At 47.4% G+C, this 18,862-nt stretch overlaps 1 protein-coding gene across 2 annotated transcripts in view; it reads right to left on the bottom strand.

Annotated features, from left to right (window-relative positions):
• Window positions 1-18,862, bottom strand: part of MFSD4A (major facilitator superfamily domain containing 4A) — a 41,422-nt gene that overhangs the window by 5,030 nt on the left and 17,530 nt on the right. For both annotated transcript variants that reach the window (XM_084976855.1, XM_003357394.5), the window contains 4 exons: window positions 18,399-18,514; window positions 16,884-17,057; window positions 13,418-13,565; window positions 8,952-9,022 (listed from right to left, as the gene is read on the bottom strand). In XM_084976855.1, coding sequence (XP_084832981.1) covers window positions 8,952-9,022; window positions 13,418-13,565; window positions 16,884-17,057; window positions 18,399-18,514 — 509 coding nt within the window. The remainder of the gene's footprint in view (window positions 1-8,951; window positions 9,023-13,417; window positions 13,566-16,883; window positions 17,058-18,398; window positions 18,515-18,862) is intronic.

Here is an 18,862-nt window from a genome sequence, read left to right as displayed (position 1 = left end):
AGGTTGCAGACGCGGCTCGGATCCCGCGTTGCTGTGGCTCTGGCATAGGCCAGAGGCTACAGCTCCGATTTGACCCCTAGCCTGGGAACCTCCATATGCCGCAGGAGTCGCCCAAGAAATAGCAAAAAGACAAAAAACAAACAAACAAACAAACTATATAGAACTATATTATAGAACTCTATTGTAGAACTATATATAGAACTATATTATAGAATTATAGAACTATATATCTAGAGCTATATCTAGAACTATAGTATAGTTCTATTATAGAATTATATAGAACTATATTATAGAACTATATTGTAGAACTATTGTAGAACTATATATAGAAATACATTACAGAACCATAGAACTATATATCTAGAACTATATCTAGAACTATATTATAGAACTATATATACAGAACTATGTAAAATTACATATATAGAACTATATATGTAGAACTATATTCTAGAACTATAGATCTCCTGAATGCTAGTGATCCCATGCCACACAGAGGAGAATCCACCCTTGCAAAAAACCGGGGAAACCATTGCTTGCAAAGAGGACAAAAACACAAAACCCTGAGGCATCTTGAAATATTTCAGGAACTAGTTGAAGGCCTGCTTGGTTGGAGCATACTCACTACAAGAAGAAGCAACTGGGGATCCTAATTCTGACAACAAGGAGGAATTGCTTGGCTAATTGGAAGTGACAGAAACTTTGGGAGAAAACAACCACATATCAAGGATAATTATAGAAGGGAGATGGGATTAAGATGGCGGAATAGAAGGACTGGAGCTCAACTTCTCTCCTAAAAACAACAAAATTCCCAACTAAAGGCTGAGCAATCTTCAACCAAATGGACCGGAAACCTTAAAAAAGATATCCTACTCCAGAAGACAAAGAGGAGGCCACATCAAGAGGTAGGAGGGGCGATTACGTGATATAAACAACCCCATACCTCCCGTGTGGGAAACTCCACAGACTGGAAACTAACTGGCTCACAGAGACTCACCTCCAGGAGTGAGAGTTCTGAGCCCCACATCAAACTTTCACGTGTGGGGATCTGGCACTGGGAGAAAGAGCCCCTGGAGCATCTGGCATTGAAGGCCAGCAGGGCTTGTGTGCAGGAGCTCCATGGGATTGGGGGAAACGGAGACCCCATTCTTAAAAGGCGCACACAGACTTTCATGTGCACTGGGTCCCAGGGCAAAGCAAAGTCTCCATAGGAATCTGGGTCAAACCTGACTGCAGTTCTTGGAGGACATCCTGGGAAAACAGGGGTGAATGAGGCTTGTTGTGAGGGAAGGACGTTGAAAGCAAAGCTCTCGGGAATATTCAGCAGCAGCGTACCTTTCTCTGGAGGTGGCCATTTTGGGAAAATCTGGCCCCACCCATCAGGGCTGAGAAGCCCCAGGGCAAACAACAATCCAGGTGGGATCACAGCCCCGCCCCTCAGTAAGCAGCCTACCTAAAGACCCTCCAGGCACACAGCCCCTGTAATCCCATCCAGAGACAAAGCTCCACCCACCAGAGGGATAGGAATCAGCTCCTCCTACCAGTGGGCAGGCATCAGTCCCTCCCATCAGGAAGCCTACAGCAAGCCCCCAACTCCAGCCACAAGGGGGGCAGCTACCAAAAGTAAGAGAGGCTACAGCCCTATTATCTGTAAAAAGGTCACCATGCCAAAAACTATAAAAATGAAAAGACAGGAGTTCCCATCATGGCTCAGGGGTTAACAAATCTGACTAGGAACCATGAGGTTGAGGGTTCGATCCCTGGCCTTGCTCAGTGGGTTAAAGATCTGGCGTTGCCATGAGCTGTGGTGTATGTTGCAGACATGGCTCAGATCCCATGTTTCTGTGGCTCTGGCGTAGGCCAGTGGCTACAGCTCTGATTGGACCCCTAGCCTGGGAACCTCCATATACTGTGGGAGTGGCCCTAGAAAAGGCAAAAAAAAAAAAAAAAAAAAGACCAAAAAAAAAAAACAATGAAAAGACAGAGAACTATAACTCAGATGAGGGAGAAAGAAAAAACCCAAGAAAATCAGCTAAGTGATGAGGAGATTCTCAGCCTCCAGGAAAAAGACTTTAGACTACTGATGCTGAAGTTGATGCAAGATATTGGAAATAAACTGGAGGCAAAGATGGATAACTTACAGGAAACACTGACCAAAGAGATACAAGATATAAAACTTAAACAAGAAGAGATGCAAAATACAATAACTGAAATAAAAAATTCACTAGAAGCAGTTAACAGAAGTATACAGGAGGCAGAAGAACGAGTAAGTGAGGTGGAGGACAGATTAGAAGAAATTACAAATGTGGAACAGAAAAGAGAAAAAAAATTGAAAACAAATGAAGAGAGTCTCAGAGAACTCTGGGACAACGTTAAATGCACCAACATCCATATTATAGGTGTGCCAGAAGGAGAAGAGAGAGAGAGAAGGGGACAGAAAAAATATTCCAAGAGATAATAGCCGAAAACTTCCCTAACATGGGAAAGGAACCACTCACTCAAATCCAGCAAGCACAACGAGTACCATATAAAATAAACCCAAGGAGGAATACACTGAGACACATGTTAATCAAACTGACCAAAACTAAAGACAAAGAGAAAAATCTTGAAAGCAGCTAGGGAAAAGAAACAAGTAACATACAAGGGAACCCTGATAAGGTTATTGGCAGATTTTTCAGCAGAAACTCTGCAGGCCAGAAGGGAGTGGCATGATATACTTAACATGATGGAAGGAAAAAACCTCCAACCAAGATTACTCTACCCAGCAAGGCTCTCATTCAGTTTTGAAGGAGAAATCCAAACCTTCACAGACAAGCAAAAGCTGAGAGAATTCAGCAACACTAAACCAGCCTTACCACAAATACTAAAGGAACTTCTCTAGGCAGAAAAGAAAAGACACAACAGGAAACAAAAATTCCACAAATGACAAGGCTCACCAGTAAAGGTATATATACAGTAAAGATACAAAATCATCCATGCACAATTATACCCCCAAAATCAGAAATCATGGGAAGAGGTGGGTACAAACACAGGACACTGGAGATGAACTTGCAATTAAGAGAACAACAACTTAAAATAATCTCTTATACATATAGACTCATATCAAAACTTCAGAATAACTGCACACCAAAAATCTACACTTGATCCACAAACAAATAAGAAAAATCAATTCAAATACAACACTAAAGATAGTTATCAAACCAGAAGAGGAGAGAACAAGAAAAGGGAAGAAAAAAGAGCAACAAAAACAAATCCGAAGCAACTAATGATATGGCAATAAGAACATACATATCAATAATTACCTTAAGTGTTAATGGACTAAATGCCCCAACCAAAAGACATAGACTGGCTGAATGAATACAAAAACAAGACCCATATATATGCTGTCTTCAAGAGGCCCGTTTCACTTCTAGGGACACATACAAATTGAAAGTGAGAGGATGGAAGAAAATATTTCATGCAAACAGTGATCAAAAGAAAGCTGGAGTAGCAATACTCATATCAGACAAAATAGTCTTTAAAATGAATATTTTAAGGGACAAGGAAGGTTACTACATAATGATCAAAGGATCAATCCAAGAAGGAGATATAACAATTTTAAGTATTTATGCACCCAACATAGGTTCACTACAATACATAAGGCAACTGCTAACAACCTTAAAAGGACAAATCGACAATAACACAATAATAGTGGGGGACTTTAACACCCCACTTACAGCAATGGACAGATGAACCAGACAGAAAATCAATAAGGAAGCAGAAGCCCTGAATGAAGCATTAAACCAGATGGACTTAATAGATATTTATGGGACATTCCATCCAAAAGCAACAGAATACACATTCTTCTCAAGTGCACATGGAACATTCTCTAAGATTGATCACATCCTGGGCTACAAACCCAACTTCAGTCACTTTAAGAAAATTGAAATCAAATCAAAGTGAAGTCAGCCATACAATGAGACACCAACATCAAATGCTTTCACTGACAGGTGGAATCTGAAAAAAGGACAGACTGAACTTTGCAGAACAGATGCTGACTCAGACATTGAAAAACTTATGGTTTCTGGAGGAGACAGTTTGGGGGGTGGGAGATACGACTGGAAATCAACAACAAGAAAAAAACTGCAAAAAACACAAACACATGGAGACTAAACAACATGTTACTAAACAACCATGGGATCACTGAAGAAATCAAAGAGGAAATTTAAAAATACCTAGCAGCAAATGACAACGAAGATATGACACTCCAAAACCTATGGGATGCACAAAAGCCGTTCTAAGAGGAAAGTTTATAGCAATACAAGCTCACCTCAGGAAACAAGAAAAAGCTCAAATAAACAAGCTAACTTTACATCTAAAGCAGCTCCAGAGAGAAGAACAGATAAGACCTAAAGTTAGTAGAAGGAAAGAAATCATAAAGATCAGAGCAGAAATCAATGAAATAGAAAAACATAGAAAAGATCAATGAAACAAAAAGCTGGTTCTTTGAAAAGATCAACAAAATTGATAAACCGTTAGCCAGACTTATCAAGAAAAAAAGAGAGAGGACTCAAATCAATACAATTAGAAATGAAAAAGAAGTAACAACAGACATCACAGAAATACAGAGGATCATGAGACTACTACATGCAATTCTACACCAATAAAACGGAAAACCTAGAAGAAATGGACAAATTCTTAGAAAAGCACAATCTTCCAAGACTAAACCAAGATGAAATAGAAAAGATGAATGGACCCATCACAAGAACTGAAATTGAAACCGTGATTAAAAAACTTCCAACAAACAAAAGTTCAGGACCAGATGGCTTCACAGACGAATTCCATCAAACATTTAGAGAAGAGCTAACACCTCTCCCTCTGAAACCATTTCAAAAAATTGCAGAGGAAGGGATACTCCCAAGCTCATTTTATAAGGCCACCATCACCCTGATACCAAAACCAGACAAAGATACCACAAAAAAAGAAAACTACAGGCCAATTTCACTGATGAACATCAATGCAAAAATCCTCAACAAAATGCTAGCAAGCCACATCCAACAATACATTAAAAGGATTGTACATCATGAACATGTGGGATTTATTCCAGGGATGCAAGGGTTCTTCAATATCCACAAATCCATCAGTGTGATACACCACATTAACAAACTAAAGAGTAAAAACCATATGATCCTCTCAATAGACATGGAAAAAGCCTTTGACAAAATCCAGCACCCATTTCTGATAAAAACCCTTCACACAGTGGGTATAGAGGGAATCTACCTCAACATAATAAAGGCTATATATGACAAACCCACAGCTAACATCATTCTCAATGGTGAAAAGCTGAAAGAATTCCTGCTGAGATAGGAACAAGACAAGGATGTCTGCTCTCGCCACTACTCTTCAACATAGTTTTGGAAGTCCTAGCCACTGCAATCAGAGAAGTAAAAGAAATAAAAGGAATCCAAATTGGAAAGGAAGAAGTAAAACTATCACTCTTTGCAGATGACATGATACTATACCTAGAAAATCCTAAAGACTCTACCAGAAAACTGTTAGAGCTCATCCATGAATTTGGCCAAGTCACAGGATACAAGATTAATACACAGAAATCAATGGCATTTCTATACACTAACAACGAAAGATCAGAAAGAGAAATTAGGGAAGCAATCCCGTTTACCATCACATCCAAGAGAATAAAATATAGGAGTAAACCTAGCTAAAGAGACAAAAGACCTGTACTCTGAAAACTGTAAGACACTGATGAAAGAAATCAAAGATGACACAAATACATGGAAAGACATACCATGCTCTTGGATTGGAAGAGTTAATATTATCAAAATGACTGTACTACCTAAGGCAATATACAGATTCAATGCAATCCCCATTGAATTACCAAGGACATTTTTCACAGAACTTGAACAAAATATTTTAAAGTTTGTTTGGAAGCACAAAAGACCCAGAATAGCCAAAGACATCCTGAAAAAGAAAAATGGAGCTGGAGGAATCAGGCTCCCTGACCTGAGACTATACTACAAAGCAACAATCATCAAAACCATATGGTACTGGCACAAAGACAGAAATATAGATCAGTGGAACAGGATAGAAAGCCCAGAATTAAACCCATGCACCTACAGCCAACTCATATATGACAAAGGAGCCAAGGATATACAATGGAGAAAGGATAGCCTGTTCAGTAAGTGGTGCTGGGAAAATTGGACAGCCACATGGAAAAGAATGAAATTAGAACACTCCCTAACACCATACACAAAAATAAACTCCAAATGGATTAAAGACCTAGATAGAAGACCAGACACTATAAAACTCTTAGAGGAAAACATAGGCCAAACACTCTCTGACATAAATGACAGCAACATCTTCTCAGATCCACCTCTTAGAGTAATGACAGTAAAAACAAAAATAAACAAATGGGACGTAATCAAACTTCAAAGTTTCTGCCCAGCAAAGGAAACCCTAAACAAGATGAAAAGACAACTCACAGAATGGGAGAAAATCTTTGCAAGTGAATCAACTGACAAGGGATTCATCTCCAAAATTTATAGCAGCTCCATACCAAAAAAACAAATGACCCCATCAAAAAATGGGCAGAAGATCTAAACAGACAGTTCTACAAAGAAGACATACAGATGGCCAAAAAACACATGAAAAAATGTTCAACATCACTCATTATTAGAGAAATGCAAATCAAAACCACTATGAGGTACCACCTTACACCAGCCAGAATGGCCATCATCCAAAAGTCTACAAACAGTAAGTGCTGGAGAGGGTGTGGACAAAAAGGAACCCTATTACACTGTTGGTGGATTGTAAATTGGTGCAACCACTGTGGAAAACAGTATGGAGGTTCCTCAGAAAACTAAACATAGAACTACCATTTGATCCAGCAATCCCACTCCTGGGCATCTATCCAGAGAAAACCACGACTCGCAAAGACACATGTACTCCGATGTTCATTGCAGCACTATCTGCATTAGCCAAGACACGGAGACAACCTAAATGTCCATCGACAGAGGAGTGGATCAAGAAGAAGTGGTATATATACACAGTGGAATATTACTCAGATATTAAAATGAATGAAATAGGAGTTCCCGTCGTGGCGCAGTGGTTAACGAATCCGACTAGGAACCATGAGGTGGCGAGTTCGATCCCTGCCCTTGCTCAGTGGGTTAAGGATCCGGCATTGCCGTGAGCTGTGATGTAGGTTGCAGACGCGGCTCAGATCCTGCGTTGCTGTGGCTCTGGCGTAGGCCGGTGGCTACAGCTCCGATTCGACCCCTAGCCTGGGAACCTCCATATGCCTCAGGAGCGGCCCAAGGAATAGCAAAAAGACAAAAAAAATAAAAATAGAATGAATGAAATATACCAGCATTTTTAGCAACACGGATGGACCTAGAAATGATCATGCTAAGTGAAGTCAGCCATACAATGAGAAATGAGACACCAACATCAAATGCTTTCACTGACATGTGGAATCCGAAAACAGGACAGACTGAACTTCTTTGCAGAACAGATGCTGACTCACAGACATTGAAAAACTTTTGGTCTCCAGAGGAGATAGTTTGGGGGGGTGGGGAGATGTGCTTGGGTTGTGGGATGGAAATTCCGTGAAATTAGATTGTGATGATCATTATACAACTACAGATGTGATAAATTCATTGAGTAATAAATAAACTAAGACGACCTTGAAAAAAAAATTTTTTAATTATTATAGCCGTTTAAAAAAGAACTCTATATATAGAACTATATATATGTGTATGTGTATATATACACATACCCTTTTATTATGGAAAGTTTAAAACATGCCAAAGTAGCATATAGAATTCCCATGGACCTATCGGCAACTTTAGCAATTAGCACGTTTCCTTTGTTACCCTCGCTTCTTCCCTGTGTGAGATCACAAGGAAGCACATCCCAGACATGACATCATTTCAACGCAGAGGGTCTCATAGGTGAGCTCGTCCCCCTGTCCAGTAGGCAAAGGAGAAGGAAAGGGGAATCGAGGGGTGGTTAGAGGGACTTTTTTGTGTGTGTGTGTGTGTTTGCCTTTTCTAGGGCCGCTCCTGCAGCATATGGAGGTTTCCAGGCTAGGGGTTGAATTGGAGCTACAGCTGCCGGCCTATACCACAGCCACAGCAATGCAGGATCCGAGCTGCGTCTGCAACCTACACCACAGCTCACGGCAACGCTGGATCCTTAACCTACTGAGCAAGGCCAGGGATCGAACCCACAACCTCATGGTTCCTAGTCGGATTCGTTAACCACTGAGCCATGACAGGAACTCCTAGAGGGACTCTAGAAATGGAAAGACCTGGGTTTGAACATCATCTCTGTTGGTTCCTGATAGTGCAACCCAAGGCAATTTGCTTAATTTCTCTGAGTTTCGGTATATCTTCCTTTGTACAAAGGGGCACCAAATATCCAGAGTAAAAAAAAATAGATCTTTTTCCCCACCCGATGAACAAAGGAAAGGTGGGTATGTTTGAAACAAACTGGGCGAGTTGGCCCTTGATCAAGGCAGGAGTCAGGCAGGAAAGCGGGGCCCTTTGTAGGGTGGGCCGAGGCAGGGCAGGGCAGGGCGGGGCAGGGAGTGGTGGGTTGAGAGGGGTGAAAGGAACTCTGCCTGCAGCCCAAACCCATCCTGGGCTTTTTGAGAGCTAAACATTCCCACGGAGCCTTGTGGCCCTGCTGCTGGACGTGGCCTGTGTTTGCTTTGGATAATACCCTGCATCCCTCCACATCCGCCGGCCCCACATTTGGAGGCTCAGCTTTCAAGGCTGGCTCGGAAACGGGGGAAACAGGTGACACAGCCAGAGTGGGGCCCCGCTTGCTGCGGGAGCCTGAGGGAAGGGGCAGCTTGGGTTCAGAAGGGGGCTTGGCACATCTTCTCACCTGCCCGGAGGGGCACGTCCCCATGACTCCTCCACCCCCCCGCCCCGAGTTTCCCCACATACCGAGCCGACCAGCATCTGGAGGACCATCTCGCCAATGCCTGCCCCTGTCACCAGCACTGTGGTCGCACAACCTAACCGAAAGAGGAGGATTTGGCTTAGTGAAAAAAGGTAGGGAGACAGAAGTCCACTGGCATAATTTGATTGTTTCTGGGAAGTCTCTAGAAAATGGTATGGCTGCCTGAGTGGATGACGTTGGATTCCTGAGATTTCTTAATTTTGCTTTGGGAACTCTAAGTTTCTGCTGTCATGATGTTCCTTCCTTGTTCTGAAACTTTCAATTGCTCGCGACTGTCTTTAGGGTAAATTCCAAGTGACTTAGCCTGGCATTCAAGGCCTTTCCCAATCTGACTGCCAATGACCTGTCCAGAAAGACTTCCTGATCTTCTCAGGCCAGCCCTCTGCTAGGCAGCACTGCACTGACCAGCCACACCCCTGATCAATCTGGCAACGTGGCACGGACCTTCAGATCAGACTTGAGTTCCAAGCCCACTATGTCCCCTCCTGGCCATGTGACCTTAGGCCAGTCCTTTCTCTGGGCCTTGGTTTCCTTCTGTGAAACAGGAAGGACGACTATGCTGAACAGGCTGCTGTGTGGACAACTCTGACACAATATGTGACAGCGCTCAGCGGCGCTGGCACACAGCAAACCCTGGAAACCGGGCCAGTGCTCTCCTGAAACCCTTCAGTGCTGCTATCAGGATCAAGTCCAAAAGTTTGAATGGGGTTCGCAGGGCCCTCTACAACCCACCCCCATGGAGCGCTCAGACTCCTCTGTCACACTGTACACGCACCGTCTACCCTCCAGCCAGGAGAACCTCTCTTCCGTTTCCTGAGTCTGCATACTTTCTCCTTCGACTTCCCTCCCTCCTCGACGGCACTCCTCCTCTTTGTCTGGCAAACTCTTGTGCATCTTTCAAGCCCCAGTTCAGATAGCCTTCCTCTTCCCTCCTGAATCCATCCTCCCTGAACCTGGGTTAGCTGCTGGTCTGTCCCATGGGCTCCCGCAGCCCCCTGCCCCCTACTCTCATGTTCATGGGCCACCCCCACCCCCCGTCTGTTCACCAGGCTTCCCCACGAGGCTGGAAGCCCATCAGAGGACTGTGCCTTGAGTTTTAGCCCAGTGGCATATGCTACTGCAGGTTATCACCACCATGGCCAACAGATGGGAGACACTTAGTGTTGTTCCTTTGTTTTTTGTTTTTTGCTTTTTAGGGCCACACCTGTGGCACATGGAGGTTCCCAGGCTAGGGATCCAATTGGAGCTGCAACTGCCAGCCTACGCCACAGCCACGCAAGAACCGAGATGCACCTGTGACCTATACCATATCTCATGGCAATGCTAGATCCTTAACCCACCGAGCGAGGCCAGGGAGCGAACCCTCATCTTCACGGATACTGAGCCGCAATGGGAAATCCCACTTAGTGTATTTTGAATCCAATAGAGATCATCACTTCTGGCCTTCAAGTTCCTTGTTTATCTCACTCACCTTTACACTGGCCTCTGTGTTCACGGCTGCCTCCACCCACCCCCCCCCCAACCCCTGGCCAAATGCCTTTCCTTGCTCTTTCTGACTTCCCAAATCCTGGGCCAGCTCCTGTCCCATCCCCTCCATGAAGCTATCTCTAGCGTCAACACTGGTCACTAGCAGCCCCTGTCTATTCGACTCAAACATTCAAAACCCTTTCCTTACCTTCCAAGCATCAGGTACTGGACTGAATCCTGAGGGCATTCAGGTGAATAGAGTTCACTTTTATACTGAGCACCTGTGAGCCAGTTAGGCTGCTAAGTCCAGAGCATTCCATCTCCTCCAAGGCACAGAACACGCCAAAAAGGAAGGCGTTTGTCACCCAATTTTGCACATAAGAAAACTGAGGAGGTTCCAAGATGGGAGGGGAAATTGAATTGCACAAGGGCATAAAGCCAGAAGGTGTGGAGGCAGGACTGACCTTCAGGGCTGCTGATGACCTCAAAGCCCATGCCCTTGCCCTTGTCCCTTGCGGGTGCCCACTGGGAGTGCATCAGCAAGGAGAGGACACAGCTAACATAGATACAAAAGCCTTGAGGTGGGACAAACACGAGAGGCAGGTACCTGCCTTCCCAGTGGAAGCTTCCCAGAGGGGGGGCATGTGGAGGGACCTGAGCAGGCAGGTAAAGGGTGGGAGGCAGAGAGAGGGCATTGCAGGCAGAGGGGTCGCCCTACGCCAAAGTGTGCAGCTACGGAAGGGCTTTTGTGCCATTAGAATAGCAAGTAATTCAACAAGGCCAGAATGCGGGCTCCGAGGGAAGCTGGAAGGGAGAAGGCTGAAGAAAGGAAAGAGCACCACAGGCAGATATGAAGGCTGCGATCCGCTCCACGTGATCCGTGCTGGACCAGTTACACAAGACTTTGCGGAAAGGAAGCCCAGGCATTGGGCTTTGTTACAAGGGGGCACCAGGTGATTTTAATGCGGAACCGGCATTGGAAACCACTGGTGGAGGCAATTCTGAGAGTCAGGAGACAAGCCAAGACCTGCCAAGGCAGGGGTGGAGGTGATTAGAAAAAAGCCAGGCACCATTAACCACTCCAAGCAGTAAGTGGTGATAAAGGCCTGAACCAAGGCAGGGATGGTGAACAGAGGATGGATTTGAGTGATCATTTGCAGCAGAATGAACCAACATAACATTATTATTGTTATTAAACTAACTTTTTTTTTCATTTTAGGGCTGCACCTGTGGCATATGGAAGTTCCCAGGCCAGGGGTCCAATCCAGCCACAACAATGCTGGAACTGAGCCACATCTGTGACCTACACCACAGCTCTCAGCAATGCTGGATCCTTAACCCACTGAGTGAGGCCAGGGATTGAACCCAAGTCCTATTGGATACTAGTTGGGCTCGTTACTGCTGAGCCACATTAGGAACTCCAAACTCTAACATTTGTTGATCACTTAAAAGTCTGTGGGATATACTATGTGACATGTGATCTCAATCTTGCCTCTTTACCTCAATTACTTGTTTGAGGTTTGGGGATTTAGCCTTCAATTTCAAGCATCCAGGTCTGGGGATCAACTCAGGGGATAACTGAGTGGGCCATAGCTCTAATTGTTCTGATCTCACACCACCACCCCCATATCCCAATTTCTCCCACTCCTGTTCTAAAGAAACCACTCATCTTTAATGCTGGTTTTCCAACACTCTAGGGTGTCTCTGGTTACTTCTAAGGGTAACTTTAAATGTTCAAAACATGATCTTTTTTTTTTGGCTGTGCCCATGGCATGTGGAAGTTCCTGGGCCAGGCATGGAACCCACACCATAGCAGTGACCTAAACCACAGCAGTGACCACATCGGATTCTTAACCACTGAGCCATCAGGGAACTCCCAAAACATAATTATTTTTAATTATTTTATTTTTGCTTTTTAGGGCCACACCTGTGGCATATGAAGGTTCCTAGGATGGGGTCGAATTGGAGCTATAGCTGCCAACCTACACCACAACCATAGCAATGTGGGATCTGAGCCATGTCTGGGACTACACCACAGCTCACAGCAATGCCGGATCCCTGACCCACTGAGTGAGGCCAGGGATACGACCCACATCCTCATGGATACTAGTCAGATTCATTTTCACTGCGTCACAACAGAAACTCCCTTAATTAGCTTATTTCAAAGAAAAGGATTTTTTTTTTTTTTTTTTTTACCATTTCTTGGGCCGCTCCTGAGGCATATGGAGGTTCCCAGGCTAGGGGTCTAATCGGAGCTGCAGCCACCGGCCTATGCCAGAGCCACAGCAACGTGGGATCCAAGCCGCATCTGCGACCTACACCACAGCTCACGGCAATGCCAGATCCTTAACCCAATGAGCAAGACCAGGGATCGAACCTGCAACCTCATGGTTGCTAGTCGGATTCATTAACCACTGTGCCACAACGGGAACTCCCTCAAATAAAAAGATCTTTCCTATACGAACTTGGGAGGGTGCAGAAAGGGATGGCAATTAGAGGTTTCTGACATCAAAGAAGCTCAGGCACAGCCCCAAATCCGGTGTGGCATCATTGTAATCCTCTGTGTTTCAAACAACATCCATAAGAACAAAGCAAGGAGGTACTTTTACTCACAAGTTATAAAACCCTTATCCTATGCCATAACTTTTCCCATGCAAATTTGCTTTTCTGCGAATTTGAAATTTCTAGCATGTGTGTGTTACACAAAATGCCAGCAGTGGGTCAGCGGACACTACTCTGGGGAAAAAGAAAATGGGAAAGAGGGGCCCCCTGCGAGCAATGATACAGGTATGATGTTGAGTGCAGGGAGCCACGGGGTCAGCTCCCTTCCCCTTCCCGTTTGGGGGCCTGTTCCCACCAGAGTCAGGAAGGAAGCATTTATTTCTATGAGGAGGTGGAGCTGGGATCTTCTAGCTGGAAGAGCCCAGGAAGAGGGGGCTGGGGGCGGGAGTGCCCCTTGGTTCTTGGCTCTGCACCCACTCACCTTTGTACTGCAGGATGTCCTCAGTGTAGGCCAGCATGCTGGGAAAGGTGCTACTGAGGAACAGGCCCAGGCTGGCTGTCCCCACGAACAGGAAGACGACGTTGTAGGAGAAAACGAGAAGCACCAGGAACGTCACCACCACGCCAACCTGTCGCAGCCCAGATGGAGGCGATTAGAAATGGGGGAGAAGCTGGGTGGCCACGGAGAAAGGAAAAACCAGTCTCCAGACTTTGGCAAGTTCTGCTACGGCCCCAGGGGCAGCGCTGTGTGACCAGTGCGCTACCTTGTGGAAAATATGGGAACTGCACCTCCCCGCAGTCCTATTGGCCCAGGAAGCCGGAGACAGGGACAAAGCTTGGAGGGGAGCCCACCCCAACATCTCTGCACACCGCCTACCTACCCTGCCTCGATGCTGAAGAAACACTGAGCTCCTCTGCAGACACTTGGCCACTCCATTTACAAACCAAGCCTTGAAGAGTCACCCTGAAAATTTCTAGACTTGGGAAGTTTTTAAAACACCTGATTCTCGGGAGTTCTTGTCGTAGCTCAGTGGTAGCCAACCCGACTAGTATCCATGAGGACTCGGGTTCCATCTCTGGCCTCACTCAGTGGGTTAAGGATCTGGCGTTGCCGTGAGCTGTAGGTTGCAGACGCGGCTCAGATCTTGTGTGGCTGTGGCGCAGGCTGGCAGCTGTAGCTCGGATTCGACCCCCTAGCCTGGGAAATTCCATACGCTGCAGGTGTGGCCCTAAAAAGAACACAACCCACCTGACTCCGATGTTAGGAAGATGGGAAGATGGAGGATGCCCACAGCGAATTAGCAACTCTGCTCCCACTCAGCATGCGCCCCCCCAACCCCTGCCACCGTCTGTGGCGCAGCTTGGCTCTCAGCCTGCCTCCCACTTGCCTACCGGCCCCTCATCCTCACCTTCCTGCAAGGGCACATGCTTCCTCTCCCCTGCCCATCTTCTTCCCCAGCCAACTGTAAGCTCCTTAAAGGCAGAGCCCTCACCCTATAGAACCTGGCACCCCAGCAGTTCCCTATAGGCCCCACCCCTGCCCCCACCCTGAGTGTGTACTCACTAACCAGCAGATGGTTGTGGGGACCCAGGAGAACATCAAAAACAGGGTGGCTATTACTTATAAACTGAGCGGGAGTTCCTGTTGTGGCTCAGCAGGTTAGGAACCCGACATGGTGTCCGTGAGGATGGCGGTTTGATTCCCCGCCTCACTTAGTGGGTTAAGGATCCAGGGTAGCCACAAGCTACAGCGTAGGTCGAGGATGCAGCTCAGATCTGGCACTGCTGTGGCTGTGGTGCAGGCTGGCAGCTGTGGCTCCGATTTGACCCCTAGCTCAGGAACTTTCGTAGGTTGCAAGTGTGGCCATAAACAAACAAAGAAAATGAGCCGAATCTGGGAAGAAGCTGCAGTGAATGTGAGAGAATCACTTGGCAGCTGCAGCACTGGGAAGCTTGCTCAGGGCTGTTTAGCTGTAGTCCCAACAGGCTGACCACTAAAAGCACCTGAAATGCTTTCTTTTCTTCCTTCTTTTCTTCCTTTCTTCCTTTCTTTTCCCAGGCTTGACACCCCAGAGGTTCATATCATCAAGCAGGTTTGGGAAAACACTATCCTAGAGCAAGTGATGACTGCTAATTGGAGCTGTAGCTTCTGGTCTACGCCACAGCCACTGCAACCAGGAATCCGAGCCTCATCTGTGACCCACACCACAGCTCACGGCAATGCCAGATCCTTAACCCACTGAGCAAGGCCAGGGATTGAACCCCCATCCTCATGGATGCTAGTTGGATTCGTTAACCACTGAGCCATAACGCGAACTCCTGAAATGCTTTAAAATCACCCAGACACCCAGGTTCCTCTCCACACCCCTCCAAATCAGAATCTCTAGGGTAGAGACCCAGGAATCTGTATATTCCAAAGCCCCTCCAGGAGGTCTAATGTATTTGGAAATCACTTGCTCTAGGATAGTGTTTTCCCAAACCTGCTTGATGATATGAACCTCTGGGGTGTTTGTTGATGATAGAGATGCCTAGGTCCCTCCCCTGGACATTCTGATTCACGGCGTCCAGGCTGGAACCCAGAAATCTGACCTTCCTTTTGAAAAACCAGCATCCCAGGGGAGTTTCTCATCAGTGTCCAACTCCTATGGAGGCTCCAGAGTTCTTTCTCTCAAACCCCGAGTCATACCCACTCTCTTCTCAAGAGCTGGCCTGCCGGGCTACAGAGGCCGGCCACCAGCACACCTGCACCCTCGCTCCACCTCTCGGACCCTCAGAGGCTTCCCGCCTGCATCACACTAACTCCCCTGAACAGGGGCCCTCTTCTTACTGAGCCTAGCACCCCCCACTGCCCATCAACCGCCCCCTCCCCAGGCCTTCCTCACTCACTCTGACGAGGGATCTTCACAGGCTTCCTCCCTTCCTCCTCTGCCCTCAAACAGACTCTTCCCACCTGATTCCTGTCAAACAAAACTCCCTCCAGCTCAGAATCATTTGCAGACATCACAGCTCCACTTCTGGTCTCCTCATTCTCAACTCCTGAGGTTTGGATTCAACCCTCCTGACCTCCCATCTACACTGAAAGGAAATTTCCTTCTTGAAAGTCATCAACCAGCACAAAGGCCAAATTCAAGGGCCTTTCTTGGGGCCCATGATCTTTGGCCTCTGTAGCCCCAACATTATTTCCTAACCCCCCTAGAAACTCAACTCTAACAAGTACTTTCTGAGAGTGGACGGGACTTGCTGGAAAAGTGGTGCATTTCCAGTCACTGGAGGTGTTTAAACAGACCCTGGATCCCTGGGAGGGGATATTATAGAGGTAATTGGAGCCCTGGTTGGAGATTGGGCTAGATGACCTTACACTAACTCTTTGTCATCCATGGCGACATGGACACACATCAGGCCCTGACCTCCTGCCTCCAGAGCAGACCAGTTCCTTGAAGGCCATTCTACACGCCAGCCTGGCTACTTGAGCCACCTGGGAGAGATGCAAGATGCAAATTCCCAGGCCCCAGCCCAGAGATGAAGACTGGGGAAATCCTTGGCCACCCTTGGCCACAGGGCTCTGACCAGCTGGGCACTAAGGTGAACAAGGCAGGACCAAGGGCAGCACTTGGTCCTGACTACTCCTGGCAGGCCGTCTGGGATCTGCTCCAGACACAGCACCAATCATGTCCTTCAGCCCTTCCTTCAATGGGCACAAGATTAGAGGCCCAGAGAGAAGAAAGAACATTTCCAAGATGGCGCAAGCAAGCTCCACCCCTTAGATTTGCTTCCCTTCCCCACCAGCATCTCTCCCCTCCCCTCCCCTCTCCTCTCCTTCCTCTGCTCCTACACCCCCCACTACCACCACTGGCAGAGTCTAGTACCAAGCAGATGTCCTGGGGCAATGGTGGGGCCCGAGTGAATGGCTCTTCTGAGTTTCCAAGAAGTGAAAGGAGGCCACTTACCACATTGACGAAAACCATGGTGGCTGGCTTCACTCTGGAGGAGATGGGAATGGAGATGAGCCGACCCAGGGTGATGAAGCCCCAGAAGAGGCTGGGGAGGTAACCGGCCACCTTGTGTCCCACAGACAGCGGCTTCTCCACTGCGTAACTGTACACGAAAGCGGAGTATGCCCCCTGCGGGGAGACAGGGCTCACTGAGCATATGTGCAGGGTACCCTGGCAGAGGTGGCCCAGCTGGGGCAGGTGTGGGTGGGCTGGTGGGGACCCGTCCTGCTCCTAGTGGCTCAACTAGGTGTGGGCTTGGGGTGGAGGTATGGCACACATGGGCCCGAGCTGAGAGTGGAACCTGGGCGCCACAGCTTACAGATGGTACCTGCAGGGGCCAAGGGTTCCAGAAAGGTGTCTCTGGGTCCCCACAGGAGCCCTGAGGAGTCTGGGCACGCAGGTATTACTCCCCACTTCAACCAGAGCAGAGTCAGCTGCATGTCTTATTTACAAGGATGCCACAGAAGGGTTTTGTTGTTGTTGTTGAAGGAAAGGTGCTGCAGCTAGGGAGTTCCTGTTGTGGCTTGGTGGTTAACGAACCCGACTAGTATCCATGAGGTTACAGGTTCAATCCCTGGCCTTGCTCAGTGGATTAAGGATCTGGCATTGCCATGAGCTGTGGTGTAGGTCACAGATGTGGCTCAGATCCTGTGTTGCTGTGGCTCTAGCATAGGCCAGCAGCTACAGCTCTGATTAGACCTCTAGCCTGGGAACCTCCGTATGCCTCAGGTGCGGCCCTAAAAAGACAAAAAAAAAAAAGCCACAGCTAAAAAAAGGTGTGTCTAGGCATCTCATTTTACAGCTGAGAGGGCAGAGAGAAGTGACTTGCCCAAGGTCACAGAGTTGGAAGTCAACCAGTACTGGCACGAGTACTTTCCACCAGGTCATCTAGTTCTTTAGGGCCCTGGCTTTGGAGAGTCCCTTAAATGGCCATCAGTTAATCAATCAGCCATTCAAAACTGTCTGAATCTAATCCTTAGAGATTTCTGGGGGAAAAAAAAGCACTAAGGAGTGTAACAGAGGTCACTAGCAGACTGAAGAGCGGGGGCCAGATCCTGCCTGTAACTTGTTTACCGCATGGCTTGCAAAGCCCAGGTTTGGAACATATTCCAGGAAGCAGGGTGCCCTGGAGCTTTTATGGTGTGACCTCTACTCGGGTGAACAGGGCACTGCCCCTTTAAAAATAAATCTGGGGAGCCTACCCTCAGTATCAAACCAGAGTCCCCCATCTCCAGAGTTTGTGACAATGAAAACAACTGAACAAGACAGGAGACCACAGTTCCAAGGGGCTGTATTAAACCCTGAGGAGAGGCTTCCGCGGGACTTGGTTTATTACTTTCGGATCAACTGGACCACAGGTGAGGCCTCTAAGAAACCTGATGCTCCTCCCTTCTCTTACCATCCCCAGGATTGAGGCTCAGGGGATCCAGGGGGGGCTCCCTTAGGGGCCCCCTCCGAGGGCAGGCTCACCGTCAACCCATCAGTCATGAACAGGACCAGGGCGGCTGTGACATGGATGGCGAAGAAAGACGAAGGGGCTCCTTTGAAGTTCTTCCTCTGGCAGCAGCTGAACAGGTCCTCATGGCCTGGATGAGACGAGAGAAGAGCAAGGACCCGTCTCAGCTCCTGCTCTGTCCCTCTGCATGCCCAGGAAAAGTGGCCGGTGGTCAGAACAGCCGCGAGAGCCTTGGCAGAGTGGGAGACCACGTACGCCTCCCACCTTCTCCAGCTCCTAAATGTCTAGTAGGAAGAGCCCCTGTCCATCTCACAGCGCTGTTGGAAGCAAGGCTCAGAGAGGTCAGGTACCTCGCCCGTGGTCACACAGGCGGGGTTAGGCGGAATGGAGGCTGGAGTCAGGGGTCCACCTGCCTCCTGCTCTCGGCCAGTGTGCTCCATCTCTTGCTTCCCGAGGCCAGCAGTGCCAAGGGTTTGTC

The sequence above is a fragment of the Sus scrofa genome, chromosome 9 (assembly GCF_054392235.1).
Source record: "Sus scrofa isolate SSC_HxYL_T2T_F1_AM1 chromosome 9, Sscrofa_HxYL_maternal_Yorkshire_Landrace_v2.0, whole genome shotgun sequence".
In the NCBI taxonomy this organism is placed as follows: Eukaryota; Metazoa; Chordata; class Mammalia; order Artiodactyla; family Suidae; genus Sus; species Sus scrofa.
Note: the sequence above shows the minus strand (reverse complement) of the source record. Positions and strands in the feature narration are given on the sequence as shown.